The 20992-nt window shown below is 38.4% G+C and overlaps 1 protein-coding gene, 1 long non-coding RNA gene and 2 other non-coding genes across 4 annotated transcripts in view; 3 read left to right on the plus strand and 1 right to left on the minus strand.

Moving 5' to 3' along the window:
- The first annotated feature begins 27 nt into the window (after positions 1–27).
- The window catches only part of LOC107546632 (uncharacterized), a 31180-nt gene continuing 10215 nt past the window's right edge, over positions 28–20992 (plus strand). Inside the window, exons 1-2 of the long non-coding RNA XR_001604142.2 lie at positions 28–200; positions 4949–4989. This is a non-coding gene — a long non-coding RNA (uncharacterized LOC107546632). The remainder of the gene's footprint in view (positions 201–4948; positions 4990–20992) is intronic.
- LOC148092783 (small Cajal body-specific RNA 17) lies at positions 382–524 on the plus strand. Its single transcript, XR_015714852.1, has one exon.
- On the plus strand, positions 605–687 carry LOC148092784 (small Cajal body-specific RNA 18). Its single transcript, XR_015714895.1, has one exon.
- MYO5B (myosin VB) overlaps positions 16870–20992 on the minus strand; it is a 284644-nt gene continuing 280521 nt past the window's right edge. Inside the window, exon 40 of the mRNA XM_087819084.1 lies at positions 16870–18977. Coding sequence (XP_087675210.1) covers positions 18825–18977 — 153 coding nt within the window. The 3' untranslated portion in view covers positions 16870–18824. The remainder of the gene's footprint in view (positions 18978–20992) is intronic.

The raw sequence follows: 20992 nt of genomic DNA on the forward strand, positions 1-20992 counted from the left end.
TTTCCAAATCTAGAGAATGCCTTTACCCTATCCATCCTATCCCTGGAAGTCTCCCCGCCCCTCTCCCCAACAGGTAATGAACGTTTCCCTTCTTTCCGCCGGCGAACTTCCTTAACCCTTGGACTAGCCGCCCGGACACCATGCTGGGGAAAGCGCGGACGGGTTCGAGGGAAGCGCCGGTGGGCGGGACCGGACGTTCGGTGAGCGTTAGGGGATTGGCTGAGCCGGGCTTGGCCGGGGCGGGCGTTTGCGTAGACTCGGGGCCGAGGCCCAGGCGCCTGGGGTCGGTGGGCGGCCGGAGCCCCAGCGGAGTGGGTTCGGGGAGGTTCGTCTTTGGGGCGGGCGGTGGGGATGCGGTGAGGGTCGTAGCTGACGGGGGTGTCCCCGGGTCCTCAGTGCAGCCCCCAGATGAGCCCGCAGTATTTTCCTTATATGATTGGGCCCCATGGCTGGCGGCGCTGCTCGCTGGGAGCCTAAGAGGATTACAGCAATGCTACAGGCGACGTGGGGCCGGGGACCGAGGGGACCGGGCGGGGCGATGAGGGAGGGCTAGGCCAGAGATGAGGGAGGGCTAGGGAGGCCGCTCCGCTGTAACTGTTCGCCCTGGTCAATGATGACGAGACCACTGCGCAATCTGAGTTCTGGAAACCAGGTGATGGAGTGTGTTCTGAAAACGGACTGAGACCGGGCGAGCGGGCGGCCGCGGCGCCGGGCTGGGGGCGGCGCTGGGCTGGAGGCCCCGGCTGCCCCGGCCCGGTTGGGGGGGGGGGGGGGCCCTGAGGTTTTCCGTGAGCCGTCAGGGCATGCCCGCCCCAGAACCCTGCTTTCAAAAGCCTTGGTGGCCCTCATATTGCGTTTGCTTTCTGATTCCAATTTTTTTTATTAGGCAGACTTTTGAAGGTACAGAAAGTGGGAAGACTTTTACAAGGATACACCCACATATCTACCATCTAGGGTGTCCTCCCCACCCCCAGCAAATGTATACACACACTTAGAATAATTATAAAGGCAGTGTTTATTACAAATACATTTCATTTTCAAAATTAAACTATCAGCTGTTCAAGTGTGTATATGTTTTTTGGGGGGGGCACACCCTGTATATTCGGCAGTTAACATTTTGCCATATTTGCTATATCACACGAATCCATCTGTTCTATCAAACCACCTTATTTTTTTTAATGCAGACCTTAGTACGATTCGCCCCATGTGTTAGAGGTCAATATTTATTTACAGTTCTTTTTTAAGGCAAAGTTCCCATGCAATCAAATGTACAAATCTTAAATTGGGATGAATTTCACAAATATATACACTCTTGTAACCCAAACCACTGTCAGCTATCAAAATAGAATTAGGACATGTCCATAGAGAAAATTCCTTCATGTCCCTGCCCGGCCTCCACCTCCCAGTGAACTATTGTTCTGTTTTTTTCACCACCCATTATAATATGACCCTCTGGGTTACTCCTTTTTCCTTTGTGTTGGCTTTAAGACAAGTGAGCCCTGAACTCTGGCAGTCGATTCGGTACATACTTCAAAAAATATGTATGCTCCTTTTTCACAAGTGTGTGTGTAGTTGACGAAATTTGGACTTTGAGTTGATCAAAGCTTACCACGTGCTTGATGGCAATCTTCTTTTCACCTGCATCTTCTGGATGATGAACAGGGAATAATAAAAAGCTACCATTTTTTGCACACTGCCCAACACTGTGCCAGGCACTTACAGACACTGTGTGTAATTTGTATACCCAGTGATATAATAATTACTGTATAAAATAGAATAACATAAATCCAAATTGAGGGACATTCTGCAGCCCCATGAGAATAAGGTGTTTTCCTTTCTCATTTTATAAGTCAGAAAGCTTAGGCCCAGAGAAGCTGAAGAACTTCCATGGCTTCAAATCTAGAAAATTGCTAAATTAGAATTTTGAGCCCTCGATTCTCACAAGCCCAAGGCCCATGTTGTGTCCAGGGCTTACAGGCTGTGGAATATAGGCGTGGGATGGAAAAAGACTGGTTTCATTAGATGTTTCCTGATAGAAAACAGGAAGGAGGTGAATGAAGTGAATTGTCCTTGGAGGAAGAAAATAAAGTATTTGGGAAGAAATATGAGTAAGGATAACTTTCTATGCTTGCCAATATATGGTAGTTTAGTATCAGGAGGTTTGTTTGTTTTTTGCGGGGCTGAGGGGTGGTGACTGGATGGTGAGAGAGGAAGTGTGGTTTCAGGTAGGCGGAGGAGTGAGGCAATGTTGCTCTACTGGATGTTCAGCCTTTCTCAACCAGGGTTCCTACTGAAAATGATTCTGAGTGACTATTTTCTCAAACCTCCCAAGGATGGCACCATCCTAGAGCCAGTGCCATTCTAGATGCATAGGAGTTATTTCCTTACATATAAGGGATACCTTAGGGCATTAGAACTTGTGTTCGGAACCTAGTAACTCAGTTCCAGTAGTTAGCCATTGTATTGCTGTTGTGAAAGGCTTATTTTTTTCCTGTAGGGCTAATTATCAGGGTGTGTGTGCTTTTGGCTACAAGTAACAGAAGATTTGATTTAAAATGGCTTAAATGTTTATTGTTTCACATAACAAGAAGTCTGTAGGTAGCTAGTCCAAGATTAGTTTACCGGCACTACCTGGTCAGCTTTTGATAGCAATTCGGCCAAAGTGCACCCAAAAAAGGAGTGCTATCACTAGGTTCATTTTCATTTTGCGAGGCTGATATTCCCTCAGTGTGAAATTCGTGTGGCTTTGATGAGTGTATTTTAGAATTAAGATTCCCTAAAATGTTTTTTTACAGCTTCCAGGTAGGATTTTACTGACGCAGCCTTCCTGTGCATAGGTCATTAAAAGTCAGCACTGTGTTTTGTTTACCAATGTATCTCAGTGTCTGGTACAATGTAAAGCAGGTAGTAAATATTAAGGGTGAATGAATGGTCTTGTCTGCAACAAATTAGCCCAGAACTACAACTGGGTTTTAACTTAGCTAGTGCCTTTTCAACTTCACTATCTTTCTTTTGTTTCTAAATAAAAGGGTTAAGTCAATTTCATCTTTTAAATGTCATTTATGCACATGTAACAGAAATACTCCTTATTATGAATGACAGTGAATGCCCACCTACTAGGAAGAAAAATAGATAAATGCATCTTTACCTGCTGGTGCTATTGAGAAATGTTAATTGGAAGTAGATGAAGAGAAGTAAAATGTATCATGCTTGGGTAAAGAGGCCATTTGAGATGTGATTTTTATGATCCATAAAAACAACTTATTCTTGCAAAGTAAAGTGGTGTAATAGTCATGACTATAATAGAATTTTCAAAGTTTTTAATTTTTACTTAAATTATTTTTAGGGAGAGAGGAAAGGAGAGCTAGAGAGAGAAACATCGATCAGTTGCCTTCTGTCTGCACCCTGACTAGGGATTGAACCCACAACCTAGGTATGTGCCCTGACCAGGAATTCAATCTGTGACCCTTGAGTGCATAGGATGATGTTCCAACCAACTGAGCCTCACTGGCCAGGGCAGATTTTCAAAATTTTAACAGTCATGAATATAATAGGATTTTTCAAATTTTGAATTTGCTGGTAAATCCCTGTTGTGCTATGTAAAGTTGTTTTGTGTGTTAAGAAATAAATGGCCCTAGTCAGTTTGGCTCAGTTGGCCCTTGGACTGAAGGGTCTGGGGTTCTCTTCTGGTCAAGGGCAGGTACCTGGGTTGCAGGCTTGATCCCTGGCCCCAGTCGGGATGCAGGCAGGAGGCAACCAGTCAGTGTGTCTCTTTCACATTGATGTTTCTCCTCCTTCCCCCTCCCCTCTCCCCTCTCCCCCTCCCCCCCTCCCCTCCCCTCTCTCTTTTCCCCTCCCTTTTCCTCTCCCTCCCTCCCCCCCCCTTTCTTTCCCTTCCACTCTGAAAAGCAATGGAAAAAATATCCTCGGGTTAAGATTAACAAAAGAAAAAAGAAATGCACTTTGTTGATCCAGTGGGTATGAGAGTACACACACCATATTTAAAGTGCTGATATGTATTGGTTTTATCCTGCTTAATTACATTTTAAATTACCATGGACAAAGTCTGTTTCTTTCCTGTCACTGTATCCCCTTGAAGGCTGAAAGAGATGTATTATTTGGAACAGTTAAAAGTGGGCAGTTATGTAGTTAAAGAGCACTTGTTTAAGAGAAAACTGAAGTTTCAGACACAATTCTGCAGCTTACTGGCTGATTGATTAGGTAACAGAACCTCTCTGAGCTTCACTGGTGAAATGAAGGATTTAGATGAGATGATTTGTGAGTTTCCTTTCAGCTCTGAAACATGCTTCTCAAATTCTAGGTTGTCTAAGAAACCAGAATTGTTTTCAATTCTATGAACATTTATTTAATATTTTGCCAAGGGCTTGTGGGCACTAGATAACTAAAGTAAGGACTATTAAGGAGCTTACAAATCTAGTCTTTCTCTTTTCTCATGTGAATTTTAAAATTAAGTTTCTTAATTTTTTTACTATAATATATATAATTTTTACAAGGACTCTTACCAGATTACTATGGCAATGTGTCATTTATAATAATAAATATTAACAGAATTAGGAATATGTAAATATCTGCTGGCATAGTATCACAAATATTCCATAATTTATAATTCCCCCAATTTGATGTTATCCATGAGTAAACTAACATTAAGTTTCATGTTCAAGACAAAGCATTGGAAATGGTCTTTAAAACCATCTCCGTTATATTTTAGCTAACTTTTAATACGTCACAAGAATACAAATAATTGACCAGGAAATCAAAACAGCCTGTATGAAAGATTAATATTGTGACTTTCTAAATGTTAAGTATGAAGTATGCATAGTAAAAATGATTAGAAATACTAGATTGATAAATCTTTGGGTTTTTGAAAGGTGATATCTGTTAAAAGACATAAAATAGTTGCTTTATTCCTAAATTTTTTTTCTTTCAGATCTCAGAACAGTTTTTTTCTGGGCTCCAGTTATGAAATGGGTAAGTCTTGAATTTTTTGCAGAAGCTACTGAAAAAAATAATCTTTAATAAGAACTTACAAATTTGAAGTGACTTTTGTGAAGGATGAACTCTTCATGGTATACCTCTAAATGATTTCATGCAAATATTCTCAAATGTATCACTTTTACTGTATAAAGTACACTTTAGTTTTTTCCTGAACTCCTTAGATAAGAAGACTTCTGGGAAAGTGTTTGTTATCAAAAAACTTACAACTGTAAGCCCCAGGACATGAAACATCATTCAAAAATTTTATGACTAAGTATAAACTGCCTAGAACCCCCAAACTAAGTTTTATTATTAATTTAGTCTGAGAGCTAAAGATACTAGCACCAAAATAGAGGCAAGGAACGTTAGTCTCAAAAAGTAGAAGGATTTATTCAAGGGTATATATTAACATTTGGGCCCTGGCCAGTGTGGCTCAGTTGGTTGGAGTGTCATCCTACACACCAAAGGGTGGTGGGTTTGATCCTTGTTAGGGCACATACCTAGGTTGTAGATTCGATCCCTGGTCCGGACATGTACGGAAGGCAACCAATTGATGTTCTCTCCATTGATGTTTCTCTCACTCTCGCTCAAAAAAAAAAACAAACATTTGGTAAATGGTAAATCTTGGACTTCTGACTCCAGGACCAATGCTTTTACCCTATGTCAGTGTTTTCATTCCTAAAGTTCTCATTTTGCTGAAGAATAATTGTGGTGGCTGTTTGTAGCAAATCGTTGGTTGATTTTATGTTAAAAGGGCCAATTTAGGCCGATAGCTGTGCTTCTCAAAGTGTCATCCCTGGACCTGCAGCATTGGCATCACCAAGGAACATGTTAGAAATGTAAATTTTCAGGCCCCATCACAGATTTACCAAATCTGAAACTCTGGAGATGGAGCCCAGTAATTTGTGTTTTAACAAACCCTGCTGGTGATTCCAATGCCTTATAAAGTTTGAAAACTGGTCTGTAGGATTTCTTTTTAATTGTAGTAAAATGCACATAAAATTTACCATCTTTTCTTTTGTAAAGAATCAACTTAATCCCACAGCACTCTCTATATCAAATACAGACACATAATTTTCACCTGTCCCGTCACCTGTTCTTTTTGGCAATCGTCAGCTTGCTCTCTATATCTATGGGTCTGTTTCTGTTTTGCTCATGTTTTTTCGTTTGTTTCAGATTTCACATATAAGAGAAACCATACAGTATTTGTCTTTCTCTGACTTATTTCACTTAGCTTAATACCCTCTAGGTCCATCCATGCTGTTGCAAATGGGACTATTTCATTATTTTTTAGCGCTGAGTAAAATACTCCATTGTATACATATACCACATCTTCTTTTTAAAAAATATTTTTTTATTGATTTTGGAGACAGAGGAAGGGAGAGGGAGAGAGAGAAACATCGATCGGTTGCCTCCTGCACTCACCCTGACTGAGGATCAAACCCACAACCAGGGTATGTGTCCTGATGGAATAGAACTGGCTACCTTTTCATTGGATGGGAAGATGCTCCAACCAACAGCCACACCAGCCAGGGCTCTACCACATCTCCTTTATCCACTCATCTATCAATGAACACCTTGGCTGCTTTCATACCTTGGCTATTGTAAATAATGCTGCATTGAACATAGGGGTGCATGTATCTTTTTGAACTAGTGTTTTGAATTTCTTTGGATAAATGCCCAGAGTGGAAGAAAATACCAATGTCACCACTGTAAAAGAGTTTATTGCCTATGTTTTCTGGTCTTTAATGCGTTTTCAATTTATCTTTATATATGGTATAAGAAAGAGGTCTAGATTCTTTTTTTTTTTTTTTTTTTTTTTTTAATATATCTGTCCAGTTTTCCCAACATCATTTATTGAAGAGACTTTCTTTATCCCATTGTCTAACCTTGCCTCCTTTGTCATAGATTAATTGACAGTATAGGCATGGGTTTATTTCTGGGATCTCTGTTGTGTACCATTGATTTATGTGTCTGTTTTTATGCCAGTACCATCCTGTTTTGATTACTATAGCCTTTTAGTATAGATGGATATCAGATAGCATGGTACCTCCAACTTTGTTCTTTCTCAAGATTGCTTTGGCTATTTGGGGTCTCTTGTGATTCCATATAACTTTTAGGGTTATTCTAGTTCTGTGAAAAATGACATTGGTATTTAATAGGGATTACACTGAAACTAGATTTCTTTGGGTAGTGCGGACATTTTAATGATGTTTTCTTCCAGTCCATGAATACAGTATATCCTTCCACTTATTTGTGTCATCTTCAATTTTATTCCTAGGTATTTTATGCTTTTGATACAGTTCTAAGTGGGACTGTTTTCTTAATTTCTTTTTGATTGTTTGTTATTGGTATATACAAATGCAACTGATTTCTGAATACTAATTTTGTATCCTGCTACTTCACTGAATTCATTTATTCTAATAGTTTTTTGGTGGAATCTTTAGGGTTCTCTCTCTATAACATCATGTCATCTGCAAATAATAACAGTTCTACTTCTTCCTTTCCAATTTGGATGCCTTTTACTTTTCTTATCTGATATCATTAGGACTTCCATTATTATGTTGATTATAGTAGTGAAAATGTACATCCTTGGCTTGTTTCTAATCTTAAAGAAAACGCTTCCAGCTGTTCATTGGGTGATGTTAGCTGTGGGCTTGTCATATATGGCTTCTATCAGATTGAGGTATATTTCCTCTATCCCCACTTTGCTGAAAGTTTTTATCACAAATAGATATTGGATTTTGTCATGCTTTCTCTGTATCTATTGATATTATATGACCTTTATACTTCATTTTATGTGGTATATCATGTGAATTGGTTTACAGATATTGAACCAACCTCTCATCCCTGGAATAAATCCCATTTGATCATGGTATATGATCCTTTTGATATATGGCTGAACTTGGTCTGCTAATATTTTGTTGTGGATTTTTGCATCTATGCTTATCATGGATATTGGCTGTACTTTTCTTTGTTTATGTAGTGTCTTTTTCTGGTATCAGGGTAATGCTGGCCTCATAAAATAAGTTTGGGAACTTTCCCTCCTCTTCATATCTTTGGAATAGTTTAAGAAGGGTAGGTATTAATTCTTCTTTGAATGTTTGGTAGAATTCACCTTTGAAGTCATCTGGTTCTGGACTTCTGTTTGTTGAGAGTGTTTTGATTACTGCTTCAATTTCATTGCTAGTAATTGGTCTGTTTGGATTTTGTATTCCTGGATCAGTCTTGAAAAGTTATGTAATTCTAGAAATTTATCAATTTCTTCTAGATTGTATAATTTGTTGGCATATATTTGTAAATAGACAAAGAATCATTAAAGAATACTATCTGTTGGTTGTAACGTCTCTTTTACTTATGATTTTATTTGGGTTCTTCCTTTTTTGTCTTGATGAGTTTGGCTAAAGGTTTGTCAATTTTATTTATCTTTTCAAATAACCAGCTCTTAGTTTTAGTGATCTTTTCTATCTTTTTTTAATTTCTACTTTATTTCCTCTCTAATGTTTACTTCCTTCCATCTGTTTACTTTGGGTTTTGTTTGTTCTTCTCTTTCCAGTTCCTTTAGGTATAGAGTTAGATTTTTTTATTTGGAATTTTTCTTCTTTCTTCAGATAGGCCTGTACAGCTAGGAACTTCCCTCTTAGAATTGCTTTTGCTGCATCCCCCAAATTTTGAAGAGATATGTTTTCATTTTCATTTGTTTCAAGATAGTTTTTGATCCATTGGTTGTTTAGTAGCATGTTGTTTAGTCTCCATGTTTGTGTTTATTCTAGTTTTCTTCCTATAATTGATTCCTAGTTTCATCCCACTGTGGTCAGAAAACATACTTGGTATGATTTAAATCTTGAATTCATTGAGGCTTGTTCTGTGGCCTATAATATGTAGTCTATCCTGAAGAATGTTCCATGTGCTCTTGAAAAAATGGGTATTCTTGCCCTGGCTGTTTTGGCTCAGTTGTTAGAGCATCGGCCCATGGACCCAAGGGGTTTCAGGTTCGATTCCTGGTCAAGGCACGTACCTCAGTTGCAGGTTCAATCCCCGGCCTTGGTTGGGGTGCATGTGGGAGGCAACCAATTGATGTGTCTCTCTCACATCAAGGTTTCTCTCTCTGCCTCCCTCCCTTCCTCTCTCTCTCTGGAAAAACATCAATGGAAAAATATCCTCAGGTGAGGATTAAAGAAAAGAGTATTCTCCAGTTCTTGGATGAAGTATTCTAAAAATGCCTGTTATATTGATCTGGTCTAATGTGACATTTAAGGCCATTATTTCCTTATTAATTTGATGCTTGATTCTTCCTTATACTTTCTAACTCTTTGTTGAAGTTCTCCCTAAATTACTTGATTCTACTGTCAAGGTTGGTGAGCATCCTTATGACTATTTCTTTAAATTCTTTTTCTGGTAAATTACTTATCTCTGTTTCAATGGGGTTATTTTCTAGGGATTTTTATTGTTCCTTCATTGAGAGAGATTCTTCTGTCTTTCATTTTGTTTGACTTTCTACATTTGTTTATATGAATTAGACAAAATAACTGTCTCAGTCTTGAAAATAATGGTTTGTGTAGATGTGACCTCTGTGTAACCTGTGTGTGCCAGGTAGTCTTGGCAGGGCTGTTTGAGCCAGGCTAGCACTGGCTGTGCCTGGGGTGCTGGCTTTGCCAGGCTGGAGTGGCTCTAGCAGGGAGATTACTTATAGGTTGTGATATCCTGTTGGCTCTCCTTGCTCCCTTTGTTTGGGCCAACATGGGCTCCAGGCAGTTTGGCTGGGCAAGCACTGCTGCAATATTGCAGGTGGCCAGCCAGGGCATCTGGATAGAGTCCATTCCCACCCTATTGAGGTAGAAGGTAAACATTAGTGCTCACTGGCTCCTCCAATCCTGGAGGTTCCCACAGACCCCAGAGAACTCTTAATGATTTCCTAGCCTTCTCTATTCAGTCTCTTTCCTTTGTTTGTGGCGCAGTAGCTGTTCAGCCTTTAGTTGTCTCTCAGGAGGAAATGCTCTATATATAGTTGTATATTTTAGTGTGTCCTCTACGCTGCCACCATCTTGAACCTCCTTACGTGTCACTTTATCAAGAAGGGCAATCTTTCCTGTTTCATTGGTCAGAATTGAGTTGTATGCCCATGCCATAGCTGCAAAAGTAGCTGGGAAAACAGGTATCTGGCTTTTTCAGCTTCTGTCTGAGAAAGTGGGCTCTGCCAAGTATAGAAGCTGGAAAAGACTATTGTGTAGGTGACCATCAGTGTCAGCCAGAAAGGCCTTTATGAGCAATTACACAGTAGGGTTTCATACAACCTGCTTCCTTTTGTGTTGCATATTGACATCTCTAAATTGCTATGATGTATTTGGACTTTGATATTTAACTCATGATTGAGAATACAAAGCTCTTACCTTTTGGTAAAACCTGTCGAGTTCTGGTTTAGCAGTGTCTTCTCACTGGATGCATAGTACTGTTTGTGCTTTTGCTCAGATTTGTTACTGAATTCAGTGTAAATATTTATTAAAAATGAATGTAAAATAGAAAAATTAGAAATGCTGCTAGGTGGGTGGGTATAGTGCCTGGTCCACAGGGAGATGCTGAATAATATTTGTATCATTGAATTATAGCTACTTATAATAAAATCGAAGCCAAAAAGGAAGTCATTAGGTGAGCCAAAATCAACACATTTTTTTTCTCAAGCTGACACTCAGTGAACTTAAGCTAGTCAACTGTGTATTTTGTAATGAAGCATATGTTCTCCAATTTTTATTTTCATGTAAAGTAAATTATGCCTAAATGTGAGATACAATAATGGAGGGAATAAACATCTTTTTTTTTTCTTCCCCCAAGTTGGATTCACTTTCTAATCTTGCAGTTGTTTAAACTAAAATCTTGACCACTGGGCAACAGTAAGCACAACAGCCTCCTAGTGATAACTACAGTTACAGCCAAGACAATGTGGTCTGTTCCCACTGCTATGAGCAATCCAAGTTTAGTTAACTTTAGTTAACCAGAAATCTCTGTAAATATATAGAGATGGTGCTACTATAGTGAGCTGTTGTTGTCATTGTTACTGTTTTTCTTTATTTTTTTATTAGAAACTCTTATTTTTTTAAAAATTTAATAACAGCTTGCATTCAGTATTATTTTTTGTTAGTTTCAGGTGTAAAGTCATATACTTTACAAAGTGGTCTCCCTGGTATTTCAAGTATCCACCTAGCACCACTGTACATAGTTATCACAGTATTATCTACAGCATTCCCTATGCTGTACTATACATCCCATGACTATTTTGTGACTACCAGTTTGTACTTCTAATAAACATCTTTAAAAGTTCTTGTTTTTTTGCCCTGGCTGGTGTGGCTCAGCGGCTAGAATGTTGGCCCTTGCACGAAAGGGTTGAGGGTTTGATTCCCAGTCAAGAGCACGTACCTGGTGGCAGGTGTGATCTTTAGCCCCAGTCGGGATGCATGTGGGAAGCACACAATCTGTGTCTCTCTCACATCTATGTTTCCCTCCCTCCCCCCCTCCCTGAAAATCAGTGGAAAAAACAACAACAAAAGTTCTGGTTTTTTAAATTAAAAGTTCGTAATAATCCAAATGCAGAGAAAATTCTCAGTCTATAGAACTGTTGATATGGGATGTAGCTTCCTATAATAAGAGAAGGCATGTTTTGTGTTTTTTTGTGTGTTTTTTTAAAAAAATATAATCTTTATTGATTTCAGAGAAAGGAAAGGAGAAGGAGAGAGATAGAAGCATCAATGATGAGAGAGTCATTGATTGCCCGCCTCCTACACGCCCCCAACTGGGGATCAAGCCCACAACCCGGGCATGTGCCCTGACCAGAAATTGAACCCCGATGGCCTGGATCCTAAGTTGACGCTCAACCGCTAAGCCACACCCGGCCGGGCGAAGGCGTGTTTTATTCAATTTGCCCTCTACATATTTTTTGAGTTACCATCATTAAGTGTCACCATTTCCCACTCAGTACCCTGCAAATCACTAGCAGCAAGTCCTTCCAAATTTACTAAGTTTTCTGTAATTAGAAATGTCACTAAAGTGGATGAGTCTTGAAACCATTGGGTAAAAGACTTACATATACGAAGACATGTAAGGATATTTACATAGTCTCAAAGAAAGTATCATGAAGAGGGAAAAGTATCTTTACAATAGAGAAATCTTATGGGTATTACCTAAACCAAATGATCCAGCGCCAACATCACCAATTATGGGACAAATGACATCATGCGCCCCCTTGATGCACTGAGAAGGACACAGCCTTACCTATGTAGGATTTCTCCAAAAAATGTCTGTCTTAAATCTAATCATTACAAAACAATTGAAAAATGCAAACTGAGGGACATTCTGCAAAGCAGCTGACCTGAACTTTTCCAGAAATGTCAATGTTCTGAAAAACAATATAGGCTGGGAGTGGTACAGATTAAAGGAGACTAGAGACATGACAGTTATATGTAGTGTAGGATCTTTAATTGGAACCTGTATTTAAAAAATAACTCTAAAGAACAGAATTGGGATAATTGGGGCAACTTTAATATAAATTCTATGAGATAGTAGTATTGACATTACTTTTCCTGATTATGTTAATTATATTGTAGTTATAAGGGAGATTGTCACTTGTTCTTAGGAGGCAGACACTGAAATGTTTAGAGCTGAAAAGTCTGATGTCTGCAACTAATTCTCAAATGTCTCAGAAAAGAAATGCATACAAATAAACTGGCAGAGAAAGAGAGGAAGCAAGTATGGCAAAATAAGACCAATTAGGGAACCTAAAAGAAGAGCATGTGGTTGTGCCTTGTTCTACTTTTACAACTTTTCTGTAGAGTTTTAGCTTTTCAGGATAAAAATTGGTAGAAAAAGTGTCTTTCAAGTAGGCAACAAAATTACCTGAAATAAATTATTTTCTAAAATATATAGTCCTTTTCATATTTAACCATATATAACCAGGTATATCTTATACAACACTAAATATATATCAAAATTACTTACTTTATAATTTTTTTGGACTAGATGTAGACCCTCTCATGATATCTAAAGTTGTTCTATTCCTAGGCATTTAGCTTTGAGTATATGTAGAAATGCCTTGTTATCATTTCTTTTTGTACTTATTTTTTTGGGGGAGAGAGAGTAGTAGCATTAGCATAAGACTGGAAATCAGTGACACTATTGTAAATCTATAAATTCTAGTATTAAGATTTCATAAATATGTAGGTTTAGCCTTTCCCCCCACATTTTTTGGATAATTTTCCTATGCTTAAACTTCCCATAACACTCAAAATTGATGGTAGGTTAAGCAGCAATGGCTTTAAAAGTTTCAGGAATTGAAACAGGAATGGTGGTAAAGTAGGTAGGAGTGCTAGGACAATTACTTAAAATGAGTATATGAATTTGAATGAATGAGACAGAAGAATTTGCTGATCTTGAGAACTTTGGAAAGTTATGTATGTGCTCACTGTTAATCTGACCACTTCGGTGGTAACTTCAAGTTTTGTTAATTAAAAGGCAATTATTAGGTTAGGTATGGTTTTGTCTTTACAACAAATTCCTACTCTTTAGAAAGTTCAAGTTGCCAAACAAGCACATCAGAAATGAAATGTAAACAGAAAGTAATACACTGATTTGCTGAACTTCCTCATTTTAAATTTATCTTAAGTCTTGGTGTATTTCCAATAGCCTTAAGACATTATCATAAACTTAGATGAAGGATATGTATTTGTGTTTGTCTCCTTTCTGTCTGAAAGTTATTTGTGGTGTCTATGTCCTTACCAAGCTCAGAGGGAGTGAGTCCTAGTGAGTCCATGCCCAGGCCCTTTAAGGGGAACACCTGGGACTCCAGCAGTTTGTCCACCCCGGCCTCAATCACCGCTGGTTTGCACAGCCAGAAGTTATGGGGGCTTCTCTTCCTGGCACTGGAACCCTGAGCAGGGGGGCCTGGTGTGGGGCTGGGACCCCTCGCTCCTCAGGGCAGACTTCTGACGCTGAGATACCCCTTCCGATGTTTAACCACCACACTTGGGTGTGAGACCAGCCTGTTCATTGTCTTTGCCCCTCCTACCAGTGTCAAGGTGGCTTCTTCTTTATATCCTTAGTTGTAGGACTTCTGTCTAGCTAGATTTCAGGTGGTTCTGAATGATGGTTGTTCTCTAGATTAGTTGTAATTTTGATGTGGTTGTGAGAGGGTATGAGTACTGTGTTTACCTACACCACCATCTTGACTGGAAGCTCCTGGTGAGGTCTTGAAGAAGCCTAGACCTCTCTAGATATGAGGCAAAGGCTTTCCTGAAGAGAGCTATCTTCCACCAGCCACCCTGAAAAGAGGTGAGTCCATCTTTAGGTTGGTAGTTAGATTAGAGGTAACTTTTCGCTGACCAATATGTCATGAACATTTTTTTCTGTATCATGAAATATTTCACTAGTGGTTCCTAATGGTAGGTGTTTAAGGGCACTGTCTCTAGAAATGTCTTATTGTATACATTTGGGCAGGGCTGGTTATGTACATTTTAAATAAGATTTCCAGGTGATTTGAGAATAAACAGCTTACCTATGTTTCCATATAGGCATTCAGATTCTAGGCGCTCTCTTTTGTTCCATTGGTTATTTTTTCTTTCTCTGTGCTAATTCCATCCATCTTAATTACTAAAGTTTTAGATACCTGTTAGGGAAAGTTTTCCCTCTTCTTCAGGAGGGTCTTCCTTATCCTTGGGCCATTGCTCTTTGATGTAAATTTTAGAATTATCTTGCCAGCTTTCACCAAAAAACTGGTCAGATTTTGAGTTTTAATCTATAGATCGACTTTGGGACAGTTGACATTTTATCCCTGAAATATGTCTCCAGTATTGTTTATGTCAGTGGTTTTCATTTATATTTTATAAATTCTTCTATACAGATCTCATATTTTCCCACTGATTTTTAATGCCATCTTTACCATGAGCAAAGTTTTACATATGACTTGAATTGTCCTACACCATACTGCCTTGTTTGAATTCTTTAGAAATTAACGTCTCAGTAAGTCTTGTCATTTTATAGGGAAAATGTCCCCCACCCCAACTTTTGCAGGCTGTCATTCACCAGCCTCTGGTTTAAACGGTCATGATGCATGTGTGAATATAGGCCCCAGAATGATGTTTCTCAAGAAAGCATTAAAAAAACCCTTTTCAGCCAATGTGTAGCTACAGTTTTAAATTTCATTTACATCTATCACAGCACTTTATTCAAAAGTATTTATTTCCACAAATTTTTTATCCATAGCTGAATATTACAGTGACTAGTACAAGCATTTTTCCATAAACAAAGGTGTGGTTTACAGATTTGTTCAAAATGGAAAAATATTTTTTATTAGTATTTCTCCTGCAATGTTAGATTCACCCCTGAATATGTGAACCCTGTCAGACAGGCAGTCCTTCATCTAAACATCACTTGGTAGCAAAGTGTTGTGTCCAGATCTGGATTATTCTGATACAGTATCACTTAAGAAAGTAGCTGAATTCATTTCTGATTGATCCCCTTGATCAGAATTAGAAATTTGTTTTTTTAGGAAAAACAGTCTTTAGTATCTAATGACCTTATGAGAGAAAATTGTCTTATGTCTTATTGTCATTGGCATCAACCTCTGTTTTTCTCATTACCCCCTAACTCTAATTATGGCACGCGTGTGTAGAAAAAGTAAATATGGCTATTTGGCTCATGCAGCAACTTAACTTGATGAGGAAAAACACAGGGCCCCTCCCATGCTGTCACATTTTAATAACTGTTCCATCATACAGGCATTAAAAAAGGGCTCGGATTTAGGACACCCTTGTTGCCTTAGAATTAGGTCAACTGTATGAAAACAATAGATTTACTGTATGCCAAAGAAATTGATTCTAATTTATTTGTTACTATAATCTAAATGCATTATTGAATGCTCTAAGTAAATATTTGATGAATTGATGGTAGCACTGTTATTTTTCTGTTTTCCAAGTTCCTAGTTTTGTCTTTTGTTTACAAAAGCCTTAAAATTTAGTATAGGAAAATCGAGAAGAAACTCCTATTGACATGCTCAATGAAAAGGGGGAAAAGTCTTTTCCTTTGGGTCTAATCTGCTTGCCAAGCCCATAAATGTAACCCGGGTCTGATGGCCCAGGGAGAATGCATGCCAGGAATATGCCTGTCAGCTTCAATTATTACGTACATAACACACATTGCAATAGTAAACAGGTAGGTCCCACATAATACTTAAAACACAAATTGTTTATATGTCCTTGATTCTTAAGTAATCTTTAAAATGCTTCTGTTTCAAAGACAAAACTCCACCATGATGTTATTTATGTCGAGCATTAAAATTCTTCCCACAGCAACACTGATTTCAGAGAACTAAGTGTTAAGTCGGTTATCTTAGTAACTGCTAAAGGCACATAGTGAAAGTGTCAACTGAACTATAAATATTAAAAAATAGATAGATCTCTAGAGCAGAGTTCAAACCTTTATGTTGAACTAAGTTATTTAAATTAAAAATTGATTTCATGAAGTTGGAAAAAGTTTGAGTTGAACTGACTTTAAAAAATGCAAAATATAAATGCTAACAAAAGATTATTAAAGTTTCCCTAAAGATGCTTCTTTCAGTCTCTAAGTGTTATGTTAAGTAGGACAGATCTAAACCTTAAGTAACCAATTACTATGTTTCTTGTTAGTGGTCTATAAAAGACTATTTGTTTTTAAGTATATATAAATTAAGTATAGTTCCAGTGAAATATCTTTATATTTTGGAAGAAAAGAACTAAATTTGCAATTTCTTAGGACTATAAGTTTCCCACTTGTAATTGCCAAGCTTTTATTCAGTGAGTCCTTGGGACCTGGTGATTAACCAGTGACAGCAGAGAGGTAGTGACCCAAAGAGATGGAGGGTATCAGACAGGATGCAAGGACAGTAAACGGTCACACATATGGAGTCACTGCTTTCCAACTCCTTAACACTGACAAGGCATTTTTGGTTATCTTGAAGATTAAGGACAGTATATGAGAGACTGTTTTAAACTACAGCAGTGCAATAAAAAGTAATTATACTTAATAAACAATTTTAAAAAGAGGGAGCCAAGGACCCAATTGTTTTGACTGGCCTTCCAAACATGTGCAGTGTATGGGTTGAAGGGGGTGTGTCATGGATGTCAGATTATGTCACTGTAACTGGGAAAGAAGGCACAGCTCTGTATAGACACCCAAGAGCAGCCAGGATGTTTCAGGTGGAGGTGGAGGGATAATGCCAATGACAGATTTGGACACGGTGGTCAGCAGTCTTCTCCCAGGTGCTGTCTTGTTCTGCCTGGTGGGCAAGGAGAATGATCCAGGAAGCTGAGCCGTAAGGGCATAGTACACAGATTGTTTAGGGCTTGGTGTGTGTTTCCAAGAGCCTTTCAAGTTGAGCAGCTACATAAGAGAAGGTGTGTGGGTGGGGGGGATGTGTGGCAGGGTGTTCTGTGTGTATTTCATGGAGAAATCTTGATATAGAGGCTCTAAGATTTGCAAACACCATCGGTTCTTGTCATGGAAACAGGATACTGTTATCTACCAGAAGTATGGAAAAAATAGTAAAGCAAGGGTGTAAAGAATATGTAGGGTTTTCTAACTGAGTGCCTGCTTTTGAAGATATGAAGAAAAATTTGTGAAAGCAGCAAACATAAAAAATCTGTTGTAATATTATCACCAAATACTTTTAATCTTTATTTCAAAGCAGAGATATTTACGATTTTTATGTGATAAATTTGAAAAATGTTGAAAATAACATGAAGAAAGGACATAAGTTTTTCTTTCTTTTAAAAGCACACACACACCCCACACCACAAAATCTTCTGGATAATAACTTAATCCCTGAAACTGTCTTTTAGAAGGGTTTTTGAAATCTGATGCTCAAGGTGGGTTGTTTTCCTTTATTATTTTGGTTTCTGGAATAACCAGTGCATTATGTGATATTCTTACTGGAGGTTTAATGGCATTAAGGGATTAAAGGCTTTTGTACTGATTTACTTAGTTCTTAATCTGTGAATAAAACACGTCGTTACTCTTCTCTAACTTTTAGCTTATATAGATTTTTTGTTGACTCAATAAGTGCATGGACTAGCATTGGAAATGTCTTGCTCACATTTTTAGTTTGGGACAGCCACCTTTTTAGCATAACTTCCATCAACTCAAGGCTGCACAAAAGTGAGCACATAAGAACTGTGTCATTAGTTTTGCTTCAGAAACCAATACTCAAAATTGGTCTGGAGGTCAATTACACCATTGTCTCTGCATCACCAGGCATTAAAAAATATCTTTGGGGAACTTCTCAGAAGGCCCAGGCTTGTATTCTTCTCTCAAAACACTTCCTCACAAACTCATTCATACCTATAGTTTGTCGACCTGGGAAAATGTCACACTGTATGATAGTGTTATGGTTTTTAGTACCATTATTTAAGGGTCTCTGAAGGCAATTTATGTGACTTATACATATTTTTAATATTTTATTTTGGACATTCTCCAGTTATATGCAACGATCAAAACTAGTCAGTTTCCATTTTCTAGCTTGGCACCTTTTATATGGCCATGAGGACTACTTGGTGATGTAGATTATAATATGTACTTGTTTATACTAAAATCATACTTTAAAAAAACCTTCCATATTTCAAGTGTTTTTATTCTGAGCAGTAGGTACAAAAAATAATGACAGATATGTTCTTATTCTGTATAGTTCAGCACTCGTCACACCCTCTCTCTGATTTGATCCACTTTTACAGATTGAACAGATCCTTAGAACACTTTACTGTATACTACTTTCTTGTTCTCACTGGCAATCGAGCCAAAGTTGGAAATGTGCATTTTCAGACTTCATTGAGAAACTCCAGATTGAGACACGCTGGGATGTGGATTGAGTCCATAGTCAGAGCAGATGGATTAAATGGGAACAAAACAGGAAACATGTGCTTGTAGTCTAACAGCAGTTGCTGAGGGTCATTTCGCTCTTGTAGTTGTGCCTGTGGGGAAGGACAAGACCATGTAAAATACTTACTACACCTACAGATAGCCAGTTTAGGTAAATCTAGAAAAGTAAATTGGCACATATCATAGAAAGAGTTATGTTAATTCAGGATTTCAGGAGAATGTGGTCTTCCCTGTCCCTGAGGTATTTAGCAGGGAGAAAAGCCCTGAGTTAGGCTTCTTGGAGATCAGATGACTAACTCGCTCCTAATTTTAGCGTTCTTTTAAAATTTTTCTGTCTAAGGGAGAATAGAAAAATACATTTCAGGTGCAAATAATGTGGTGAGGCAGTGTGTTGAAGTGGTTAAGGCTATGGCACTGAAGGCATAGAGCCTGAGCTCTAAATCCTAGCATCACTCCGGGCAAGTTCCTGAACTTTTCTATTCCTCAGTTTCCTCATCTGTAAAATGGAATGTAGAGAGTTGATATCACATAAAATGACAAAATAGGCACCACTAGAGGTCAGTCCGTCCACTGAGGCAACCATTGAGTTGGAAAAAGCAACTGGTATCAACTATTTCGGAGCTCTGGAACTGCCAGACCAACCAAACTGCACAACCCAAATTGTCAGAGGACAAGGCCCAACTGCCAGCCCTGGCACCAGCCCACTGCTCCAGGAGTGTGGGTCGCTTTCCTCACAGCTTCAGTGGGCTGAAGAATGGGTAGCTGGTTCACACACTCTGCTCTCTTACAAAAGATAGAGCCTCTCCCTTCATCAAGCATTCTCCTGGTTTGTTGTATGTGTCCCGTCACGTTTCAGAGCTCAATAAGATTGAGCTGATTTTCATCAGAAACCATGGAAACCAGAAGGCAGTGGGATGACATTTAAAGTCCTGAAAGAAAAACCTGGCAAAACTATCCTTCAAGGATGAAGGAGATATTATTTCCAGTTAAAGAAAAACAGAGGGAGTTGGTTACCAGTAGGCCTGCCCTACCAGAGATACTAAAGAACGTCCTTCAGGCTGAAATGAAAGGATGGTAGAGAGGAATCCAAAGCCATTAAAGGTAGCTGCATAGGAAAAACTAAAAGCTAGCATCATACTTTTGGTTTGTAACTCCTCTTTTTCTCCTATACAATTTATACAAATGTAGAAAACAATAACTTTGAATCTCCATTAATGGCCACACCCGTACAACAGTTGTGACCTGTGAAGATACACAGGCAGAGGGATGGAGATGTATAGCAGAGTATTCTTAGTCTATTGAAACGAAGTTGGTATTATTTAAACTATGTTGTTAAAAGTTTAAGATGTTAATTGTGATCACCAAGGTAACCACTAAGACAATAACTAAAAGATATATAGAACAGTAAAATAGGGAATCAAAATGGTATTCTGCAAAAAATAACGCAAGGCAGTAATGGAAGAATTGAACACAAAACATAGAAGACATAGAAAACAAGTAGCTAAAGTAAATCCTCCTTTAAATGTAAATTTAAAGTCAATTAAAACAGATTGGATTAAAAAACGTGATCCACCCAGCCAGGCATGGCTCAGCAGTTGAGCGCTGACCTATGATCCAGGAGATCGCAGTTCGATTCCAGGTCAGGGCACATGCCTGGGTTGCGGGCTCGATCCCCAGTCAGGGGTGCACAGGAAGCAGCCGATCAATGACTCATCATTGATGTTTCTCTCTCTCCCTCTCCCTTCCTCTCTGAAATCAATAAAGATATATTTAAAAAATAAAACAAAACAAAAAAACAAAAAACCTGATCCATCTATATGCTACCCACAAGAGACTCACTTTAGAGACACAAAAAGGATGAAAAAGATACTCAAGGTAACCAAAAAAGGGATGTATTACTGTCATACAAAGTACATTTTAAGTAAAAAAAAAAAGTTACAAAAGATGGAGGACATTATATATTGAGTAAAGGTTCAATCCATCAAGAACATATAACGATATAAATATATATGCACCTAGCAACAGAATCCAAAATATATGAAGCAAAATTGATGGGAGAAATAGTTCTTTAATAATAGTTGGACACTTCAATACCCCATTTTCAATA

This window comes from Miniopterus natalensis, chromosome 7 (genome assembly GCF_054644295.1).
Source record: "Miniopterus natalensis isolate mMinNat1 chromosome 7, mMinNat1.hap1, whole genome shotgun sequence".
Classification (NCBI taxonomy): Eukaryota; Metazoa; Chordata; class Mammalia; order Chiroptera; family Miniopteridae; genus Miniopterus; species Miniopterus natalensis.